Source organism: Pelmatolapia mariae, linkage group LG15, assembly GCF_036321145.2.
Source record: "Pelmatolapia mariae isolate MD_Pm_ZW linkage group LG15, Pm_UMD_F_2, whole genome shotgun sequence".
Classification (NCBI taxonomy): Eukaryota; Metazoa; Chordata; class Actinopteri; order Cichliformes; family Cichlidae; genus Pelmatolapia; species Pelmatolapia mariae.
In genome coordinates, this window is record NC_086240.1 from 26,347,120 (window position 1) to 26,366,310 (window position 19,191).

General features: G+C 47.4%; 1 protein-coding gene across 5 annotated transcripts in view; it reads left to right on the forward strand.

Annotated features, from left to right (window-relative positions):
- LOC134642647 (unconventional myosin-VI) overlaps positions 1-19,191 on the forward strand; it is a 147,583-nt gene that overhangs the window by 107,734 nt on the left and 20,658 nt on the right. For 2 of the 5 annotated variants that reach the window (XM_063494532.1, XM_063494534.1), the window contains exons 27-30: positions 1,321-1,399; positions 7,678-7,838; positions 8,003-8,041; positions 12,076-12,114. In XM_063494532.1, coding sequence (XP_063350602.1) covers positions 1,321-1,399; positions 7,678-7,838; positions 8,003-8,041; positions 12,076-12,114 — 318 coding nt within the window. The remainder of the gene's footprint in view (positions 1-1,320; positions 1,400-7,677; positions 7,839-8,002; positions 8,042-12,075; positions 12,115-19,191) is intronic. The other 3 variants (XM_063494536.1, XM_063494537.1, XM_063494535.1) reach the window with 2 other exon arrangements.

Consider the following 19,191-nt stretch of genomic DNA (forward strand, 5'->3'; position numbering starts at 1 on the left):
AAATAAAACGGCTGAGAGACGACAGGAGGAATCCATCAATCAGCAGATTACTAAATATTCTTCATTCCACCTTCGTAAATGAGGTTTTTAAAATATATGCTTGACTCTGTGTCTTGTTGAAGTAATTATAAAGTCTTACACTGGGATTCTGTGGCTTTTAATGAGAGAGGAGAGTAGAGATGTTTGCAGTTGCCTTACGGCCACCTCAACCAGGTGAGCTCTCACAGGAAGTCTAACGAGCTGACGTCTCGTCCAGTAACGCAGCATCACTCTTTTATCATTTTACAAAGATGAAACAGTTTACCCAAAATGAAATTAGTTTTGTGGGATTAGTCTGCTCATTTCCAGCTCCTTGTTTTTTAATGACTCTGCTGGAGTAGCTTTGCATGATTCACAGCTTAGAATAATCCTCCTTTAACTTTTACTGAAAATTATATGAAACAAGCCATTCTTGCTCCTCCATTTGTCAAGAAAACTTTCTTCTGATTGGCTGCCCCTCATAAAGAAGGAGGTGGGTGGGGCTTCTGTGCAGGAGCGTTACTCTGAGTGTCTGGCTCTCAGGATTTATGTGCACTTATCATCGAAACCTTGTTTAATAAAAATGTGTGACAGGAAATGAAGAGAAGCCAACAGGTCTGTTTTTCCACTTTAAATCTGATTTTCATACGGAGCAACTTTTTGATGTGTAACTGAGTTTAAATGAAAGTAGGGTTTGAAATGATGCACCTTTCTTTGCTGTGCTAACTTAAACTTTTTAAAGGTGATAACAAGTGGTTGGTGGAGACCAAATATGGAGCTAAAAGCACAATTAGCTACAAAGCCAGATGTTTTTACGGATCAGTAACCTGCAACAAACTTTTCAAAAAGCCTTTTAAAGCAAAATATTTATTCTGTTAGAAAATCATGCCTCTGGTAAAAGGTTTCAGCTGTTAATAACGGTGTTTACTGGGCTGAGTTGACGCTGCTGAAAATGTGTTGGTTATGTTCGCGTTCATCCCCCTCCAAGCTGTTTTTACTCCTGTTACTAAAGCGTCAGAATGAAAGCTAGGAAAGCAGGTCTGGTTCTTCTGGAGACAAACAGAACAAGAGGCAGTTGGTGTCACACCGCAAATATTTCACTGATTACATTCAGATCTGAGTATTTATGAGTGATTCATCATCGTCTGAGAGCGCTCAACATAACGGTGAACACAGAGAAGCGCTGCACTTTCAGTCCCCCTCTGTCTCCTTTTCTCTGATGTTTTACTCTTCCTCCAAATGTGTTTTGCCTTCTTTCCGCTTTTCTGCCCTCATCTCTGCTTTTGTGTTTCGTCTCTGCAGGAAAGCAGAGATGGAGCTGAAGAGGAAGCAGGAAGAGGAGGAAAGGAAGAAGAGGGAGGAGGAGGAGAGGCGGATTCAGGTGGGTGTGTGTCGCTGCAGGCGGCCCGCAGACAGCAGCGCTCTGTTGGCCTTTGTTGTTTTTAACCCTGGAAGCTGTTTGCAGATGATTTACAGGACGGATCCTGCGGGTTAACAGTCCAGCGTCTATAAAAGGGGCTGTTTGAGTTTCTATTTTAAATAAAATCCAGAGTGTGACACCGTGATGAGTACTCTGCAATTAGGTACAACAAGAGGATGACGATTCAGTTTGTTTCTATTTACAAAATGTGTCCTTATTTACAGAAAGGCACAATTAAACTTGTGTTTTTAACTTTTATTCATTCGTATAAAACCACACCAAACACAACAAAGTGCAACATGTGCCGATATCTTCACATAAATACGTTCCTAAATCAGTGCTCAGTTCCTCGGACATTTCTGTGTTACAAAAAGCAATGAAACTACCTTTTTTTAAAAAAAATAAAATCTTTTTTGATATGAAAATCCTGTAGAAAGTCTTCCCACAGAGGGGCCCTTCCCAGGTTTGAACCCACGGCCCTCGATCTGTGAGGCAGCGGTGCCGACCGTACAGTCTAAACACATCATTTCAGTTCAACCTGCGGGCATGTGAAACTATTGTTTCTATGGTTACAAAAACACGTTCAGACTTCAACAGGAAAATGTTGTTCAGATTTTGTTGTGATGAAAGAAAATCAGCAAATGTTATATTTCTTATCAAAATAAAAAGACCAGTTTTTCTATGTCATCCTCTTTTGGTGGAGCTCCACCAGCAGACTGGCTGCCCCTGCCTGGCTCTCTTGGGGTCTCTTCCTGTTATGTTTTTTCTCCCCACTGTCACCGAGTACTGCGTGTACTTTTTCCCCCCCCCCTTTTTTTGGTAGATGGGTTTTTTTTAAACAATTAGAACTGTACTTGTGTTAAACATGGCCAGAGTCTCAGTAATGGTCAGTGTGTGTACAAATAATGTGTGAGAGCTGAATGCTCAGGTTCACTCTGTTTTTTTCTACTCTTGCCCCTGTGTGATGTCATACAGAGGGCATATCCCTAACATAGTGATCGTCTGCCCAAAGGGCCGGCCCAACTCCTGTTTTAAGAGGGGCAGCCAATCAAAAGAAAGTTGACTTAAAGTGGGAGGGGCTAAAACAGCTCTTGCTGTGATGCAAAGCTGGTCTGTAGAGTGTAACCAAACCCTCCCCATAATTAGACAATGACACGAACTGAAGTCATGCTATCACCATCATTTCGAATCCCACCTGATCTCAAACTCCTTAGCAGTTACTCTCTGTGAGAGAGAAACAAGGTTATGTTTAAGCCTGTTGTCTGCATATTCACGGTGTACTTACCAAACGTCTCCAGATACAGTTCCTCCGGTTTAAATGAAGGCCAGCAGCCGGGCTTGATGTGAAGCAGTTTTGTGCGCTCGGAGCTTTTGTGTCTCCATCCTGACAGATTTGTCTTTGCAGGACGGCTGAGTTACAGCCCTGAAATCCCTCCCGTGGAGCTCTGTTTTTGCTCTAATCCATTTCTGGCTGTTCTGGCAGGAACCTGGCCGCTCTTCATCTCTCTCCATCACACTCTAATGGTCCTCTCTGTCTTTCTGTGCCACAGAGAGGATGTTCACTGAGATCAGCTCAGCGTGGTTTAGGAGTTTTAGAGGTTTCGAGCTAGTTTAGTCCCTCTTTAGGTGCGATTGAGGCTGACGTATTAATTATTAAAGCATTAAAAAAGCAAGTGATGAACCTGGTTGTCTGCAAATAGCGGATTTTTATCTTTGGCTCTTTGTCACCAGCAGTCTGTCACAAAAGCACACACTCTGAATGGCCGTTGACATATGAAGCCATTAGTGACTATGTTTGGGTGAGAGGGTGGAGTTATCAAGTTATCAGCTAAGGCTGGTTAGCTTGGTGGACACACTGGTCGCAGAGATATCTGCTGATCGGTAAAAGGTAATATCCTCGAGCGCAGACTTCCTGGATGGTTTATTAGCACATTTAACTGCTTCAGAGTCACTTCTGGAGCCCCGAGTGGCCACTAAATGAACTGCAGCATTAATTATTGGACGAACTGACAGGAAACACCTAACCTGCGTTTCTACTTAACAGTTGTGGTTTTTGTCGAGTTAGCAGAGGAGCTGAAGTCGCTCTGTGTGAGCAAACAGCAGCAGAATGAGGCAATACTGCATGAAGAGCCACGCTTGTACCAAGCTGTATAGCCTTTTGTAGATTAAAACATTTATCAGGGTGTAGCTTTGTTGAAATCATAAAGATTTGATGTTCCGAAGGAGAGCAAGAAACCAGAATGTGTTTATGTAACGTTGCTAACATGCACACGTCCCACAACGCTTTACAAAACCCTGCATACAGCATACAGGATGAAGAAGCACTAAAACTTAAAAGAAGAAAAAGCAGCAGATGTTGTCGTGGTCGTTCTTTTGGTTTTGAATATGAATGAGAATAAAGTGGGTTACAGACTCTGGTGGAGCAGACAGGAAGTTACAGGGGACCAGCGGGAGAAATCCTGATTTAATCCCAGCAGATAACAGATTTACTGCAGAAATATACATGCTAGGGGCGTGGCCTCTTTGACTGACAGGTGGCTGTAGCTAACTGAAATCCCTGAATTTGACCTTTTCAAGTTAATGTTGAAGCTTTAAAATGTCCAAAGCAGTGGCTGACATCACGGAGGAAACTTTTATTCTTTGTGATCGAAACTGTTGGTTTGGCGGTGTCAGCGAGGCTGCAGGTGGGTCAGACATGCTTTTAAAGGCGGCTGTGACGCTTCAAACATGTGCGTCATGTGTTTCCAGACTGTGCAGGTTTCAAAATCTGCTCTTTGATACTTGCGCTCTCTGCAGATGCTGTGTGTGTGTGAGAGAGAGAGAGAGTGATAGCGGGTTTTATGGTCACAGGGTTTTATGTTTATCATTTAGCACATCTCCGTTTGGCCCATCTGTTGCCGTGGCGGCTGGTGCCTTTCGGGTCCCCGGGGCGTCGACCTGGCCCGGATCAAGTGCAGATTTCGGCGGCTGTTCAGATCAAAGCTGTTGGCCGGCAGCCCAGAGCCCCTGGGCTGGGTTACCCACAAATCTGCTGCACTTCCATCAACTTGGAGCTGTTGGGCTTCTCAGCACGTTCGCAATGCTCAGAATTTTCATGAGTCGCGCTGCCGAGTTTATTGGGCCTCAGGATCCTCTACGCCGTGAAGTTTGGGTCGTCAATCTGAATGTGAAGCGTTTAGAAGTGACATGCTGAGATCACATGACCCATCAGAGTCAACTCAAAGGGGTCTTACTGCAGCACATTCTGCTCCTCATTCAGCCATTGTGTCACTGTTCTTAGCTCAGCTGGTCAAAGGATTGATGAGCTCGACACAGCGAGGTGTCCGTCATCCGTCCACAGAGATCACTGCTGCTCCTCCGCTGTTGGTCAGAATTTGGTCAAACTTGCATGCAGTGGATCCCCAGTGGGTCAAATCAGACGTGTCATTGTACAGGCAGTGACCTTGAAACTCAACCCACCTGCTCTTCAAACCTTGTTTTTATGAGGGGCAGCCAATCAGAAGTAAGTTGACTTAAATCTGTGTTTTTTCATACACACACATCATAAACACAGTCACAGGCTTTTCTTCTGTTTTTGTTGTTGCTTATATTCAATATGAGCCGAGCACTGATGATGTGTGTGGTTTAAATAGGTGATTTATAAAAAAGCAAACCCTTGGAGGTTTGTGAGAAATGAGGAAACGATCCACAGAGACTGAAGCTGATTTTTACAGCAGGCTGTGAATTTTTTTTATTTCTGCTGTAATGCTGGACGTGCTAACGTGGGACTCGCTGCTGGGGCCTCAAGTGGACATTAGAGCAACTGCACCTTTTGTTGCTTCAGTGTTGGCTTTATTTTTCAGCAACAGAGACATCGGCCTCTCCTCTGCAGTTCCTCAGGTTTTTCTCCAGGTGTGCACTTTAATCGGTCCAAAACAAACAGACTGAAAAACACTGAAACAATTTTTTTTTTTTTTTAAAAAACAGCATGTGGAGTACTGTTAAATCCAACTTGTCCCTGAAGCAGCTGACGACTGAATTCGCATTTAAAAACCCAGCTGTGGTCTGTTGGCTCCAAACCTTCAAATGTTTCACCATGAAGCAGGAACATAAACAAAAGGCAGCTGTGTAATAAATTAAAATGAATATTGCGGCTAAATCTGCAGCTACTAAACTCAGAACATTCAGAATATTCCCGGAGTGGTGTCATGTGAACAAAACTTGCTGCACTGCGACGCGGCCTCTCAGAGGAGTTACCGCATGGAAAACGTGAAGGTTAAAGAATTCGTCCACACCTTAAAGAAAGATGAACTTCAGTTAATGAAGTGATGGCCTTCAGATCCCTGCGACCTTCCTGAGCCAGTCAAGGAGCCGTTTCCCTTGATTCATGATGGAAAATGGAAGCCAGAGCATTAATCATCCAGTTTAGCGCCGCCCCTCGTTCGCCACCCCTTGTTCCTGCTTTAATGAGCAGCTCAGTCGGTGATTATTGGACTGTGTTATCATTGAGCAGTGATACGAATGGCTGCCCGATTAATCAAAGCTTCATAATGATCGTCCAATCAGGAGAAGATGACATCATCTTTCTTTATTCTGAAGATTGGGAAGGTTTGCCCACACATACGTCAGAATGGCTTCAGTGAATCAATGATGACAAAATAAAATTTATTTTGATTATTATAAGTAAAAGGAGCTAAAAAAGATGAACATGCACTAAGGAATCAAAATAAACTCAGTAAAGGTCAAAATAATTTGCTTTGGTTTGATGTTACAGCAAAAAGACTAAAAGCAGTCATTATTTTAATGATTTAAATATTTTTCCATAGTTTTTCAATAAAATTACAATCCTGTGATAACCGGCAGGAGGCCGGCGATGTGTGAAATCATTTTGGTGATGCTGCGCCGTCTAAATCCTGTTTCCCTCCAGACGGGTTCAGAACGTCCTGATGGACGGGCTCGGATAGGTTTGATGAAAATCGTCTGTGATTTAAAAACAGGCGTTGTTTGTAGGTTTTTTGTTTGGTTTTCTTTTTACAACTTTTCGATAATGAGTTATTAATTCTGGAAGCTTGAACTGATTATTATTTTTATTATTAACTGAACACAAAAAAAGAAAACCCATGTTTGACGCACCCACAGAGCGGCACACACAGCTTGATTCGTGTTTGTCTTCCTCGTTCTGTGTTTTGACAGCACACAGCTGAATGAATGCACCGTCTCAGCGTGTCTGTGCAGACACTGCTCTGTGCAGACAAAACTCACTGAGGCACGTTTTCCAGCGAGTTTTAGGCTCATGCAGATGGAGGATATCTGGGAGAAACTGCAAAACCAGGAGATGCACAGAAAAACCCTGGAATAATGGATGTTGGATGAGAAGACCTGAAACTGAATTTGTCAGAGATGCTTCAGAGGAGCTGTGATGAAGGCCAGAAGGCCTAAATGTTAGCATGTTTGTTGGTGTGAGCAGGAAGTGGTTTCCTGTAGGTTTTTGTCAATGCTACTTTTTTCATTATTATTCAGCATCGGAATGACACGACTCTGAAATTCGCATCCTGCTTGCTGATGTTAATCAGCAATGTCAGTGGCAAGTGGCTGGAGGTTGCTCGGTGAAATCAGTTGCAAAAACCAGCAAGTTGCCAGAATCATCTGTAGTTTGTGTGGACCTGGTCTGCAAACACTCTCAAACTAGTCTCCAAGCTGCAGTGAAACCATGAAAATCAACCAGAGAAGTCTCTGATGAAAAGTCGGCGTGTTCGCTGACACGAGCGGAATAAAGTGCTGAAGCTGAGATCTATTAGCGTTTGTGTCACTGCTGCATATTTACCTTCAGCACTGTAACGCATGAGCCTCCGCCTTACTGCATCCTGTCAGGCCATCTGACGTCGCCACACTGCGACATCAGATGGCGTCTTTCCTGATCTCTGAGAGTCCCGTCTCCTCACCAGGTGAACGTAGCAATTAGTCATTTCTTGTGCTGCTGCAGTTTTTCTGATGTTTTGCAGCTGAAAGCGTCTGCACGCCTGAGCAGCTGAACCTTCCTGCGCTGATGCAGCATCACACGCCAGCCGTGCCACAACGAAGCTGGCAGACATGTTTGTACCAGCAGATGGTTGACAAAGTGGGAGCGTTCAGAAAGTGAACTGGAAGCTGGCTGCAGCAGCACTTCCACTCGTGAACATATGTTAACTGCGACGGAGATGCGCCAGGTGTGCTGCGACTGAACGAGAGCATGTGTGTGTGTGTGTTCGGTGTGTGTGCAGATGGAGATGGAGCTGCAGCTGCAGGCGGAGCGTGAGGAGGAGGCCGCTCGGCAGGCTGTTCTGGAGCAGGAGAGGAGGGACAGGGAGCTGGCGCTGAGGATTGCCCAGAGCGAGGCTGAGCTCATCCCCGAGGAGGTGGCCAACGACTCGGGCCTGCGCAGGTAAGCCTGAGTTTAAGGAGACCCTCTGCGACGCGTCTTCACGGGACGGAGACGTCTTTGAATGCCGCTCGGACTCGTCCTGGAGAAACCATCGTTTCCCTCTGATCCTGAGTTTAATCATTTTCTTCTTCTTTGTTTTCTTTTTGTTTGTTTTTTCCTCTCAGTAACGGCTCCTCAGTTCCATCGTCCCCAGAGCGATCAGCGTAAGACCCGTCGATTCTTAACCCTTTAATTTAACCCCCTCACTCCCACACACCTGACCTTTGACCTTTCAAACCATAACAAACCCTCTGCATGCTGTAACAATCTGCCAGCCCGGCTCTGCCCTCTGATTCCAGCTAACGGAGGCATCAGTTTGAACACAGTGACTTTTATTAACTTACATTTAAATCCAGATATGAGCACCAGGTTTGATTCTCACCCACCGGAAACTCGATCCAGGCTCAGGTTTATCAGACTTCTGAGGGTTACGACCTTACAGCCATAGAAAGAGACAAAGTAGAAGTAAAATACTCCAAACATGCACTCCTACTGGTGTACCAGACATGCAGACACCTACAGGTAACACAATCACACAGATAAATATAATTATGACTCAGATCTATACTCTGTAATTAAATCATTCAAAAGCTATAAACCTGGAAACGCTAAAAGTGTTATTACTCTTAATAAATAAGTAATATTGGTGTATTTTCATTGATATATACGGATATTGATATTTGATGTTAGACAGTTTTAAATAAAAGAAATAAAAAGAAACTTGAAAAATTACCAAACAAAGGAAAAAAAAGCAGAAGCTTCAGCTCATTTTTTTTAATGCACAAAATAATAACATTTTAAAAACTCACACGTTTAAAGGATAATGTAAAAAAAGCTGCCACGTTGGTCACAAAGATTCTTACAGAGACATGTTGCTCATTGCTGAAGATCTGCAGTCATGTGGTTCAATTTCAGACTTTAAGTTTCAGTGCAGTAACATTTCAGGAATCAGTCACACTTCATACACGGATCAGAGGTCAAAGGTTAACTGGAGAATTGATTTGGAAGCGGCTTTCACAGCCAGCTGAGGTCAGTCTGCTCGTTATTGCAGCATAGATGAAATAAAACATCCGGAGATAATTCAGGTGATTTTAATCTTCTGTACAAAAAAAGAAACTAAAACTTAAATGTGCAAAAATCTCTGCTCTCTAGCCCCACCTCTACTTCACCTCCAGACCATCAAGATGCATCTGAAAGCAGGCTTTACTCCAGATTAGTTTTCATTAAGGTGTGACTTTCAGGAGTTTGATAAATCTGAGGCCTGTCCTCAGATCACAATTTGGAAAGAGAATGATTTCCTGATGAGCCTCGGGGGAAGGAATCACCTTCGCCTCCCTGATTGCTTTGTTATGTTGTGCTCTGCTGCTCCGTTATAATCCTGTAATCCTCTGTTTACAGCGCTGCCGCCGCCGCTGCTGCCTCCCCAAAGCTCAAGAGCTTGACCATGTAGGTTTCCTGTCACACCACATGCCTCAGACAGCTTCAGGGCACCGTGTGACGCCGCCGTGCGCTCACAGCGGCGAATCCAGACATAAAGCACTCGGTGTGGCCTTGGCCTCGATCACTCTTCTCACTTAGCCTGAAGCGACACGTGTACCGAGTCTCTCTGAAAGTTGAAATTGATGCTTCACGCTGTGACTCGGCTTTGTTAGTGGCTACATCAAACTGTTTGACCTCCCTAGAGCACTGCGTCATAGCGCTTTGCACTGCGGGTGGATCTGCCGCGTAGACCCGGCCTCTCTGTTTGGGTTCTGTTCTCCACATCGCCGAGTAAAACCTGCACATGCATCATCAGTGTTAAAGATGTAGAATTGACCAAAAGAGTCATCACGGTCATGAAGACAAAAGAATCAAAGGCAGACATTCAAACCTCTGAGCAAGGCTGCCATGATCAGTTTTATCTCAGGTTGATCTGGACATAAAAATATGACTTTAAAAGAATAAAACTTGGAGGATGTATTTCTTTAAGTGTAAGTATTTAACACCTACAAAAACGGCAAAGGAGAGAAGTAGTTGTGAGATGAACACAGCGACCTGGAGGCAAATATGGAGTTTAAAGAGCCACGATCACCTGATCCACAGACGCCTCAGGTTTAAAATCAGGTCTCCGTTTCACATCCAGGAAGCAGTTTGTGGACGTTCCTGGCTCCGGTTGCCGAGGTGACCCTCTAACTTCATCCGTAAACATTTGCTTCACCCGGTGACTTCCTGTGTGGTCACCGAGCCTTTTGTGAATGTGACTCGCACCTCATTAGAAGCTTAGCTGCCTCATTTTGAATCATCTGCAGTCGCGAAAAAATGAAACAACACAAAATTGAATGTGTGCAGGGAGTTAAAGCAGGGAATAAATCCGACTCATTCAGCAGTGGGTCTCAGCTACTAAAAGCTGAACCGCCCGTAAAAACACAAGATTTTAAAAACAAGCTTGACGTGCATGAAGCACCAAGTTGGGATGTAGAGCGTGAGGACGTAAACACGCCTGACCTCACTGTGTGACAAAACAGCTGATTTACAGCCTGAAATGTCTGGAGAAGAGCGAGTGAGTTAAAGGCCGTGTATGTGATTGTTTCTACACATCAGTCTGTGTCAGAGCTCATAGATCCAAATGAAAGACATTAAAGTCACAGTTATGAACTTAAATATGTAGTCTTTCCTTTCCCTCACCTCCTTTCTTTTGGCATCCTTGCCTCCTTCCTCCCATTCCTCTCACCTGACTTCCTGTTTCTCTCCTTTTGTCTTCTGGAAGTTAAAATTCTCTTAAAAGTGTCGGCTGTGTGCGTTTTGATTTAGAGCAGCTGTACAGGCTGTCCGCATCACGTTTCATGCTCAATAACTGTGAAGTTAAGTCGTTTATTTTCTAAGCTAAGCTCATCTTCTCATGGCTCCAGGGCACCTGAGTAGGAAGGAAGTGCAGGCGTCACTGTCGTGGCCTCTGATTTGTTGCCAGTTGAACCTCTGGACTCAGCTTGGAGTGAGAGCGTACATTCAGTTAATGGCTCAGCGGCCACATAATGACGCCCGCTGCGCCTTTTCTGCTTTCTTTTAACTGCAGCAGCTGCTTCCTGCCTGATTTCACCTTCCTCCGTTTAATGCCTAATAAGGACTCGTGTAAACATCACAGGAGCGTCGTTAATGGCTCGCACCCAGGAGGAGGCTCGGACCATTAAACGTGTGACCAGAGACGACATAATGAGTACATGTTTCTGAAGTGAACGAGGTCGTCCGTGCACAGGCTTATCATGTTGGTAATGAGAAGAATTATCAGATGAAGGTGGAGGTCTGCAGGCTCGCAGGCTTTAGAGCTTCTGCAGTCAGAAAGCCGAGCTGTTGGCGGCACCGTAGGGACTGCCCTGGTCTTTTATAACGTGGACAAAAAGAAAGTTTAATTGTAACAAACAGGAAAAGTAACGTCTCCGTCACACTAGAGTGAAAAAACCACAAAGAATTGGTCGAAGGTGATGTCTCAGCCTAATGGGAGTCGACCTGTCTCCAAACAGAAAGCTACCTTTAGCTGCTCCTTCATTCAGCGGCGTCGCCCAGCAGGTAGCTCTGCATGTTCGATCTGCTAGTTTTTTACATCACATGCTCCTCCCGTCTTCTCACGGGATCTTTCGCTTGTAGCCAGTAATGTCTCCAACCGATACCGGTTTATCACTCTTAGACCAGTTTAAGAAGGATTTTAGATGGTTGCTGTGTGCAGCGACAGAAGACTCCACTCGGATGGTTTTTGTTCCTGTGTGAAAGCAGCAGAATTGAATTTCTGTGTATGCAAACAGCAACAGACTTGCGATATTCCCAGATTTATCCCAGTTATTATTGATCACATGATCACATTCAGTTCCAGACCAATAGCAGACTGACTGTTGAGTGGTTGCAGACCTGCTCCCGGTCTTTAAAGGCATCGAGATCACATGATCACTGCACACAGTGTGAGTGTAGCATAAGCTTCTCCTCCGTTTCTGATCATCTGTGACGTTACGAGAAGTGTGAACGAGTGTTGTCGTTTCAGCTGTTTGAAAATCGAAGTACATGAACACCAACTTCTGTTTTTCCTTCTTCTTCTTCGTTTTTAACCCTCCCTTTGTTTTCCTTTCACTTACCTGCTGTCCCTGTTTAGTGAAAAAGATGGTGATGAAGTATTTTGTAGTAAATGTCTCGGCAGCATACTAACAGTTTGTCCTAACATCGTGCTTTTTAGGGAGGAAATGGCGAGGGAAATGTCCGAACTTCTGGCTCGGTGGGTAGAAATCGTCTGTGTGGATCACACCTCAATGACCAATCAACTCACTCTTTGATCAAAGTTAATAGAAAATTTTAATGAGAATTGAACAAAAACTAAAACTGAATCATTTTTTGATTGTTGATGATCAAAAGTAAATTGAGCAGTGTTGATTAGAGGGTTAATAATAACTATTTAGCCTCCACTGTAAAGAACATGATTTATTTTTCTTTTGTGATTTTGAAAGTCGGCCGTGTACACGGGGACGCCGCGGCCTGTTAAATGTCACCCAGCTGTTATTTCCTGCCTCCATCGCCCGGCCGCTGCAGAGGCTCCAGCTGCTCCTGTTTTTAAGATTTTACAGATAAAAGCTGTAACTTTCAGAACAATGCAGCGTTAATGGAGGTTCTCTTTCATAGCATTCGTTTCGTGTCTCACTATGGGAACGCCTCCTGCGTGACCTCATCAGAAGCTCAAATACCATTACGCCAGCCTTTACAGGCTGGCTAGGTGACGCCCATGTCAGGAGGGGCTAGTGCCTCCCTATATAATAGCCTGACATAGCGTCAGATGTCATTCAAAAACCTCTTCTCGCTTCTCACAGAAGCCTGTAGACAACTGTGCGATTGGGTGCTAAAGCTAAACTGTCCACAGATTCGAGTGAACAACTCGGTCGCCGGGCGCTTTGTTCCCAGCTTTTCAGTTGTCCACTAGCATACAAGCAGTAGCAATACTGCTCTGTTACTAGTGCTGGTGCCAAGTAGCAATACTTTCACCCAGGGAAGTAGCAATATTTTCCGAAAGCGAAGTAGCAACACTTTGCTAATAAAGATACCCCTAGCTTTACCATCAGGTAGCAATACCCCTCAACGCTAGCGGTCTTTTTACACATTGGGTAGCAATACCTGTAGAAAAGTAGCAACACTTTTCACCCCACGTTAGCGAAGAATAGCAATATTCTCCGCACTCGGTGTCAGTCTCGCTAACGTGCGCAACCCTCTAGCTAACCATGGCTACGGCTGCCAACGAAGTTGCAAAACTCTGTCCTTGCGGCAAGAAAATTTCTGCCTGGGATACACACCCCGTGTGTGCGGCGTGCCTGGGTTTATCCCACGCTCAGGCCGCCTTGACACCCGCACAAGACTGTATCCACTGCGCGGCTTTCCCACGCAAGCTACTCCGCCGCAGGCTAGCTCGCCAGGCTAACCTGTCGGGCGGCGACCCTTTGCTGTGTGAAGCTGCTGCGGCGCAAGGAGATACTGAGATGCCCGATGATTTGGCTGCAACGCCAGGGCCGAGCTGGGCAGAGGCAGACCCCCAGCCCATCGCGACCGCTTTCCCGTCGCTGGAGGCACACGGAGATCGTGAGCTTTTCCCTGATGCTGGAGTCATCTGGGGAGGAGATGCCAACGAGGACGGAGATGAGTCGGCTGACTCGGAGCTCCTGCTGTCTGACGACGAGGAGGAAGATTCCACCTCCTTGGCTAGCAGTGGCTGGGCTGCAAAGCCCTCGGCTACCGGCGAGGTTGAAAAACCGACACCGCCGTCTCCCCTGGATCTCGACATGCAGGACATGTGCAAGCGCGCAGCTGCCAGGCTCAACATCCCGTGGCCCGCCGTACAAACGGAGGTTGTGAAATCTCGTTTTGACGGTAAGAAATTGCCTAAGGCGAAAAAGACGGGGAAGCATCTGTTGCCTGTTTTCCCGGAGCTACTCGATGAGATAGCGATGACGTGGAAAGCAAAACCTTACAGCGAGAAACACCCCATCGTGGGGAGCTCCCTGCTGGATTGTGAGGGGATGGAGTCTATCGGCCTCCGCCAGATGCCACAAGTGGAGCCGTTGGTAGCGAGCCATCTTCACCCGAAGACGTCTCTGTCCTCATCGGCTCCATCTCTCCCCTCCAAAGCAGACCGCTTCCAGTCTAGCCTTACAGATAAGTGCTACAAGGCAGCGGCTCTGTCAGTGAGAGCCCACAACGCCTCCTCTATGCTAATGGCTTATCAAGCTGAGCTGGAAGAGGACATGACGACTAAACCAGATACCACAGTGTGGGAAGAAATCTGCGTTATAACTGACCACGTCCTCCGCCTCCACAAGGTAGCCATACAGGCTACTGGGAGAGCCATGGGCCTCATGGTTCTTCAGGAGCGAGCACGCTGGCTCGGGCTCACCAACCTGACGACTAAGGAGAAAGAGGACCTCCTCGACACCCCTGTCGTCCCTCAAGGTCTCTTCGGTGCGGCTGTTACATCCATGCAGAAGAGATGTGAGGAGAAAAAGAGAGATGATGAGGCTCTGAAACTCTGCCTGCCGAGGAGGACCCAGCACGTCACTCCAGCGGCACCGCGCCAGTCATTCGCGCAGGCAACGTCTCGCCCGGTCCCCGCTTTCAGGATTCCCAAAGTGCCTAAGACGCAGGCAGCCCCCCAGGCTGCCGGGGCCCCTAAGAATCCATGGGCCCGGAAACAGTCTCCCCAGGGCAGACCTCAAGCGGTCCCACCTCCTCCCCCCGCTGCCGCGATCGTGAGGAGGAAGAAGCGGCCGGCCTGACAGCCTCTCCTCCAGGCGGGAGCGAACCCAGTTTCCCCCCTTCATGGGCCGCCCTGCCGCCTCCCAGCTCCGTTCCAGAGCCAGTTCAACGGGACATGTCCCACACAGAGTGCCTGACCCGGGCCGGCGTTCCTGTCACCGGACCCGCCAGAGGGAAAGAGAGCCAGAGTTCACAGTGTTGTTTCGCAAGCACTTCTTTCGTGCATTCTGTATTAAAAAAGCCCCGACACGCGCATCCAGGCAGTTTGCCGAGGGCGCTGTCGAGTGTTGCAAAACACATGAAAAAATCAGACATGCAAAGAAACGGAGCAACGTCTGCCATAACGCAGCCCATGGAGACTCGCGTTTTCCCGGCTGTGATGATGCAGATGAGCCCGTCACCTCGCTCGCCTGTGACAGGGGTGGCGGGACACCGAAATGGCGTGTGTTTCGCGCAGCGACCACAAGAGGGCGCCAAAACGCCATCTTCGGTGGAGTGGCCAGTGAGCCCTCTGTCTCTCCACATGGAGAGCTGGGCCACCTGCACTCAGTCGGCATGGGTGCTGAGGACATTGGAGAGGGGCTACAGACTGCAATTCAATGTCGCTCCGCCACATTTCAAAGAAATCGTTTACTCTCGTGCTCTGGGCGAGTCTGCCAGTTTTCTCCTGGAGGAAATTTCCACCTTGAGAGAAAAAGGAGCTATAAGAGTTGTCCCTCCCGAGGAAATGCACAGCGGATTTTATTCAAGGTATTTCCTCGTGCCAAAGAAAGGGGGGAGGGGGATGAGAGCCATCCTGGATCTCCGTGCCCTGAACCGGCATTTAAGGACATACAAGTTCAGGATGTTGACGCACGCCTCGCTGCTACGGTTTGTACGAGCGGGCGACTGGTTCACATCAATCGACCTGCGGGATGCTTATTTCCACATCCCCATATATCCCCCACACCGGAAGTATCTGAGATTTGCTTTCCAGGGGATAGCATACGAGTTTGTAGTCCTGCCTTTTGGTCTTTCACTGAGCCCGAGGGTGTTTGTGAAGTGCACCGAGGCAGCAGTGGCCCCGCTCAGGAAAAAGGGCATTCGGGTGGCCACATACATCGACGACTGGCTGGTGGCAGCCCCAACCCACCAGGGGGCGACTTGTCACACAAACGCTCTCATACACCATTTGGAGAGTTTGGGTTTCCAGATAAACGTGGAGAAGAGCACATTGACGCCAACTCAATGCATTACTTTCATAGGGCTCAGCCTAGACTCCCTTCGGGTGAGGGCTTTTCTGTCCCCGGAGAGAACGGCAGTCATACGGTCTTCCCTAGCACTGTTTCGCAGGGGCAACACAGTGACCCTCAAACAGTTCCAGAGGCTGCTTGGTCTGATGGCTTCCTCTCTAGTGGCGATAACACTGGGACGCCTGCACATGAGAGGCTTTCAGCGCTGGGTGGGCTCGCGGGGACTGGACCCTCACCGAGACGGCCACCGTCGCGTGAGAGTCTCCGCAGACTGTTCACTCGCTCTCCGCGAATGGAAGAGGCCAGGTTTCTTGTCTCAGGGCGTCGCCATGGGGGCAGTTTCAGCCAGGAAGGTGATTTCCACGGATGCCTCTCTTTCGGGCTGGGGGGCCACCCACGAAGGCAGGACAGTGAATGGGGAATGGGGCCCTCACATGCGCTCCACCCACATAAACTGTCTGGAACTGCTGGCAGTTCACCTGTCGCTAAAACACTTTCTCCCTTGGCTGAAGGGTCATCATGTTTTAGTGAGGTCGGACAATTCCACCGTTGTGGCCTACATCAACAGACAGGGGGGTCTGGGGTCCCCCAAGTTACACACACTGGCACACAGACTGATAGTCTGGAGCAGTGTCCACCTGCTGTCACTGAGAGCGACTCACGTGCCGGGGATCTTGAACTTTGGAGCAGATCTTCTCTCCAGGGGCAACCCGCTGTATGGGGACTGGAAGCTTCACCCAGAGGTGGTGAAGCAGATCTGGCTGCAATTCGGCCAGGCGACCGTGGACGTTTATGCATCCAGGGAGAATGCTCAGTGTCCCCTATTTTACTCGCTGCACGATCAGAGAGCTCCACTCGGGGTGGATGCTCTGGCTCACGAGTGGCCGAGAACCCTTCTCTATGCTTTTCCCCCAGTGGCCCTCATTTCTCCAACTCTGGCCAGAGTGAGGGAGAGAAGTCACTATATGATCCTGATAGCCCCGCACTGGCCAGGGAAGCACTGGCTGGCGGAGATTTTTCAGCAGCTGTGCGGCCCACCTTGGCCGTTACCACTACGCAGAGACCTCCTGTCTCAGGCACAGGGGGAAATATTCCACCCCCACCCAGAGAGGCTAGCTCTATGGGCTTGGCCCGTGAGTGGTTTAACCTGAACACAGTGGGGCTCCCTCATAGTGTTATTGATACTATTCAGTGTTCTAGAGCATCGTCCACTAGGACGCTATATGAGCACAAGTGGCGTCTGTTTGAAAGCTGGTGTGTAGAATCACAGACCATCCCTTTTCAGTGCTCTGTGGCTGTGATTCTGTCATTTCTTCAGGCCCTGATTGATAAGGGTAAAGCCTTCTCCACCATTAAGGTGTATTTGGCGGCGATTTCGGCCTGCCATATTGGTTTTGAGGGGAGGACTGTTGGCCAGCATCCCTTAATATGCCGTTTCATGAAGGGTGCACGGCGTAAATTGCCTACATCTAGGCCGTTGGCTCCATCGTGGGACCTTCCCACAGTATTGGCTGCGCTCTCCTGTTGCCCATTTGAACCCCTGGAACAGGTTGAGTTAAAATTTCTGTCCTTGAAGACGGCTCTATTAATTGCCTTAGCTTCTGCTAAACGTGTGGGAGAGATCCACGCTCTCTCAGTGCATCAGTCATGCATTCAGTTCTCCTCGGATAATACGAGGGTCAGTATGCGGCTCAACCCTGCCTTCGTCCCGAAGGTGGTCGGCACATGTTCCCCTATAGAACTGCCGGCTTTTTGCCCACCGCCTTTCTCCTCAGAGGAGCAACAGCGGCTGCATACCTTGTGTCCAGTCCGTGCTCTGCGCATTTACATGGACCGAACCCAGAGTGTCAGACAAAGTGACCAGCTGTTCGTGTCCTGGGCTAAACCACATATGGGAAAGCCTGTGTCTAAACAGCGCCTCTCCCATTGGATAGTGGGAGCGATTGCCCTGGCCTATACTAGCAGGGGCCTTCAGCCCCCTGCTGGCTTACGTGTGCATTCCACTAGAGGTCTGGCAACCTCATGGGCTCTCTTTAGGGAGTTTCGATTCAGGAGATGTGTGCGGCTGCATGCTGGACCTCACCTCACACATTTGCTAGGTTTTACAGGTTAGATGTGACGGCGCCTAACCTAGCGCATTCAGTCCTCAGTGCAGGTTCTTCCCAGGTGGGGGCTTCTCACCTGTGAGGTGCTGTTGGGGACAGTTGTCTTCTTAACAGGCATGTCTGGCAATCCGGGAGTCAGTATTTCTCCCATAGTGAGACACGAAACGAATGCTATGAAAGAGAACTTAAGGTTATGTATATAACCCCGGTTCTCTGAGTAGCATGAGTGAGTGTCTCACCAGACCGCCCTCCTTGCTATGGAAGCGAGGAAGAGGTGGGCTTGTTTTGAATGACATCTGACGCTATGTCAGGCTATTATATAGGGAGGTGCTAGCCCCTCCTGACATGGGCGTCACCTAGCCAGCCTGTAAAGGCTGGCGTAATGGTATTTGAGCTTCTGATGAGGTCACGCAGGAGGCGTTCCCATAGTGAGACACTCACTCATGCTACTCTGAGAACCGGGGTTATATACATAACCTTAAGATTTTATGCTGCTGCTTATTAAAAGTCCAGCTCAGCTTTAAACGTTGAAATGTTCACTTCATCATTTCAAAGACAAAATGAGTTCTGCATCTTTACTGTCCTGATATGTAAATGATAATAATATTTATTAGGAAATTTAAATATTTTTCTAGTTTTTTTTTTTAAAATATATTTACTAAGAAAACCTTTTTAGATGTTTTGGATTTTTGGAAGCATAAAAAAGTAGTTTGTTTTCTCTCAAAGCGCTGTTTTAAAACAGGATCCAAATGCTTTTTTTCCAACAGTTTTTTTTTCTTCTATTGCCTCTTCAAGATGTTATAGAGGCGATATGTCTAATATGGTTAGAAAACCCACCCACTTACTCTCACGAGGGGCAGCCAGTCAGAAGAATGTTGGCTCAAAGTGGGAGGAGCTAAAATGTTACAAACAGAGGATGAACCAAAGGGCTGCTCTGTTGGAGTCCAGGAATAAAAACATGGAGCTGGGAATGAGCCGAATAAATCTCCTTCAAGGTTTTTCTCTTTGGTCTTTGACTGGATGTTAACAGGAGGGTGATGCGTAGCAAACAGCCAAGAGCACAATCAAACCTGGGCCTATGAGATAAGGATACAGTGCATGTGCTCCGGCAGGTTCTGCTCAGGTGGTCCACCTTTTGATCCTAATGCTGGAAAACATGCAGTACAGAGTTCCAGATCTTTGTCTTCAGCCACACAAACAGCTTTTTTCTGTAATTACCTCTGC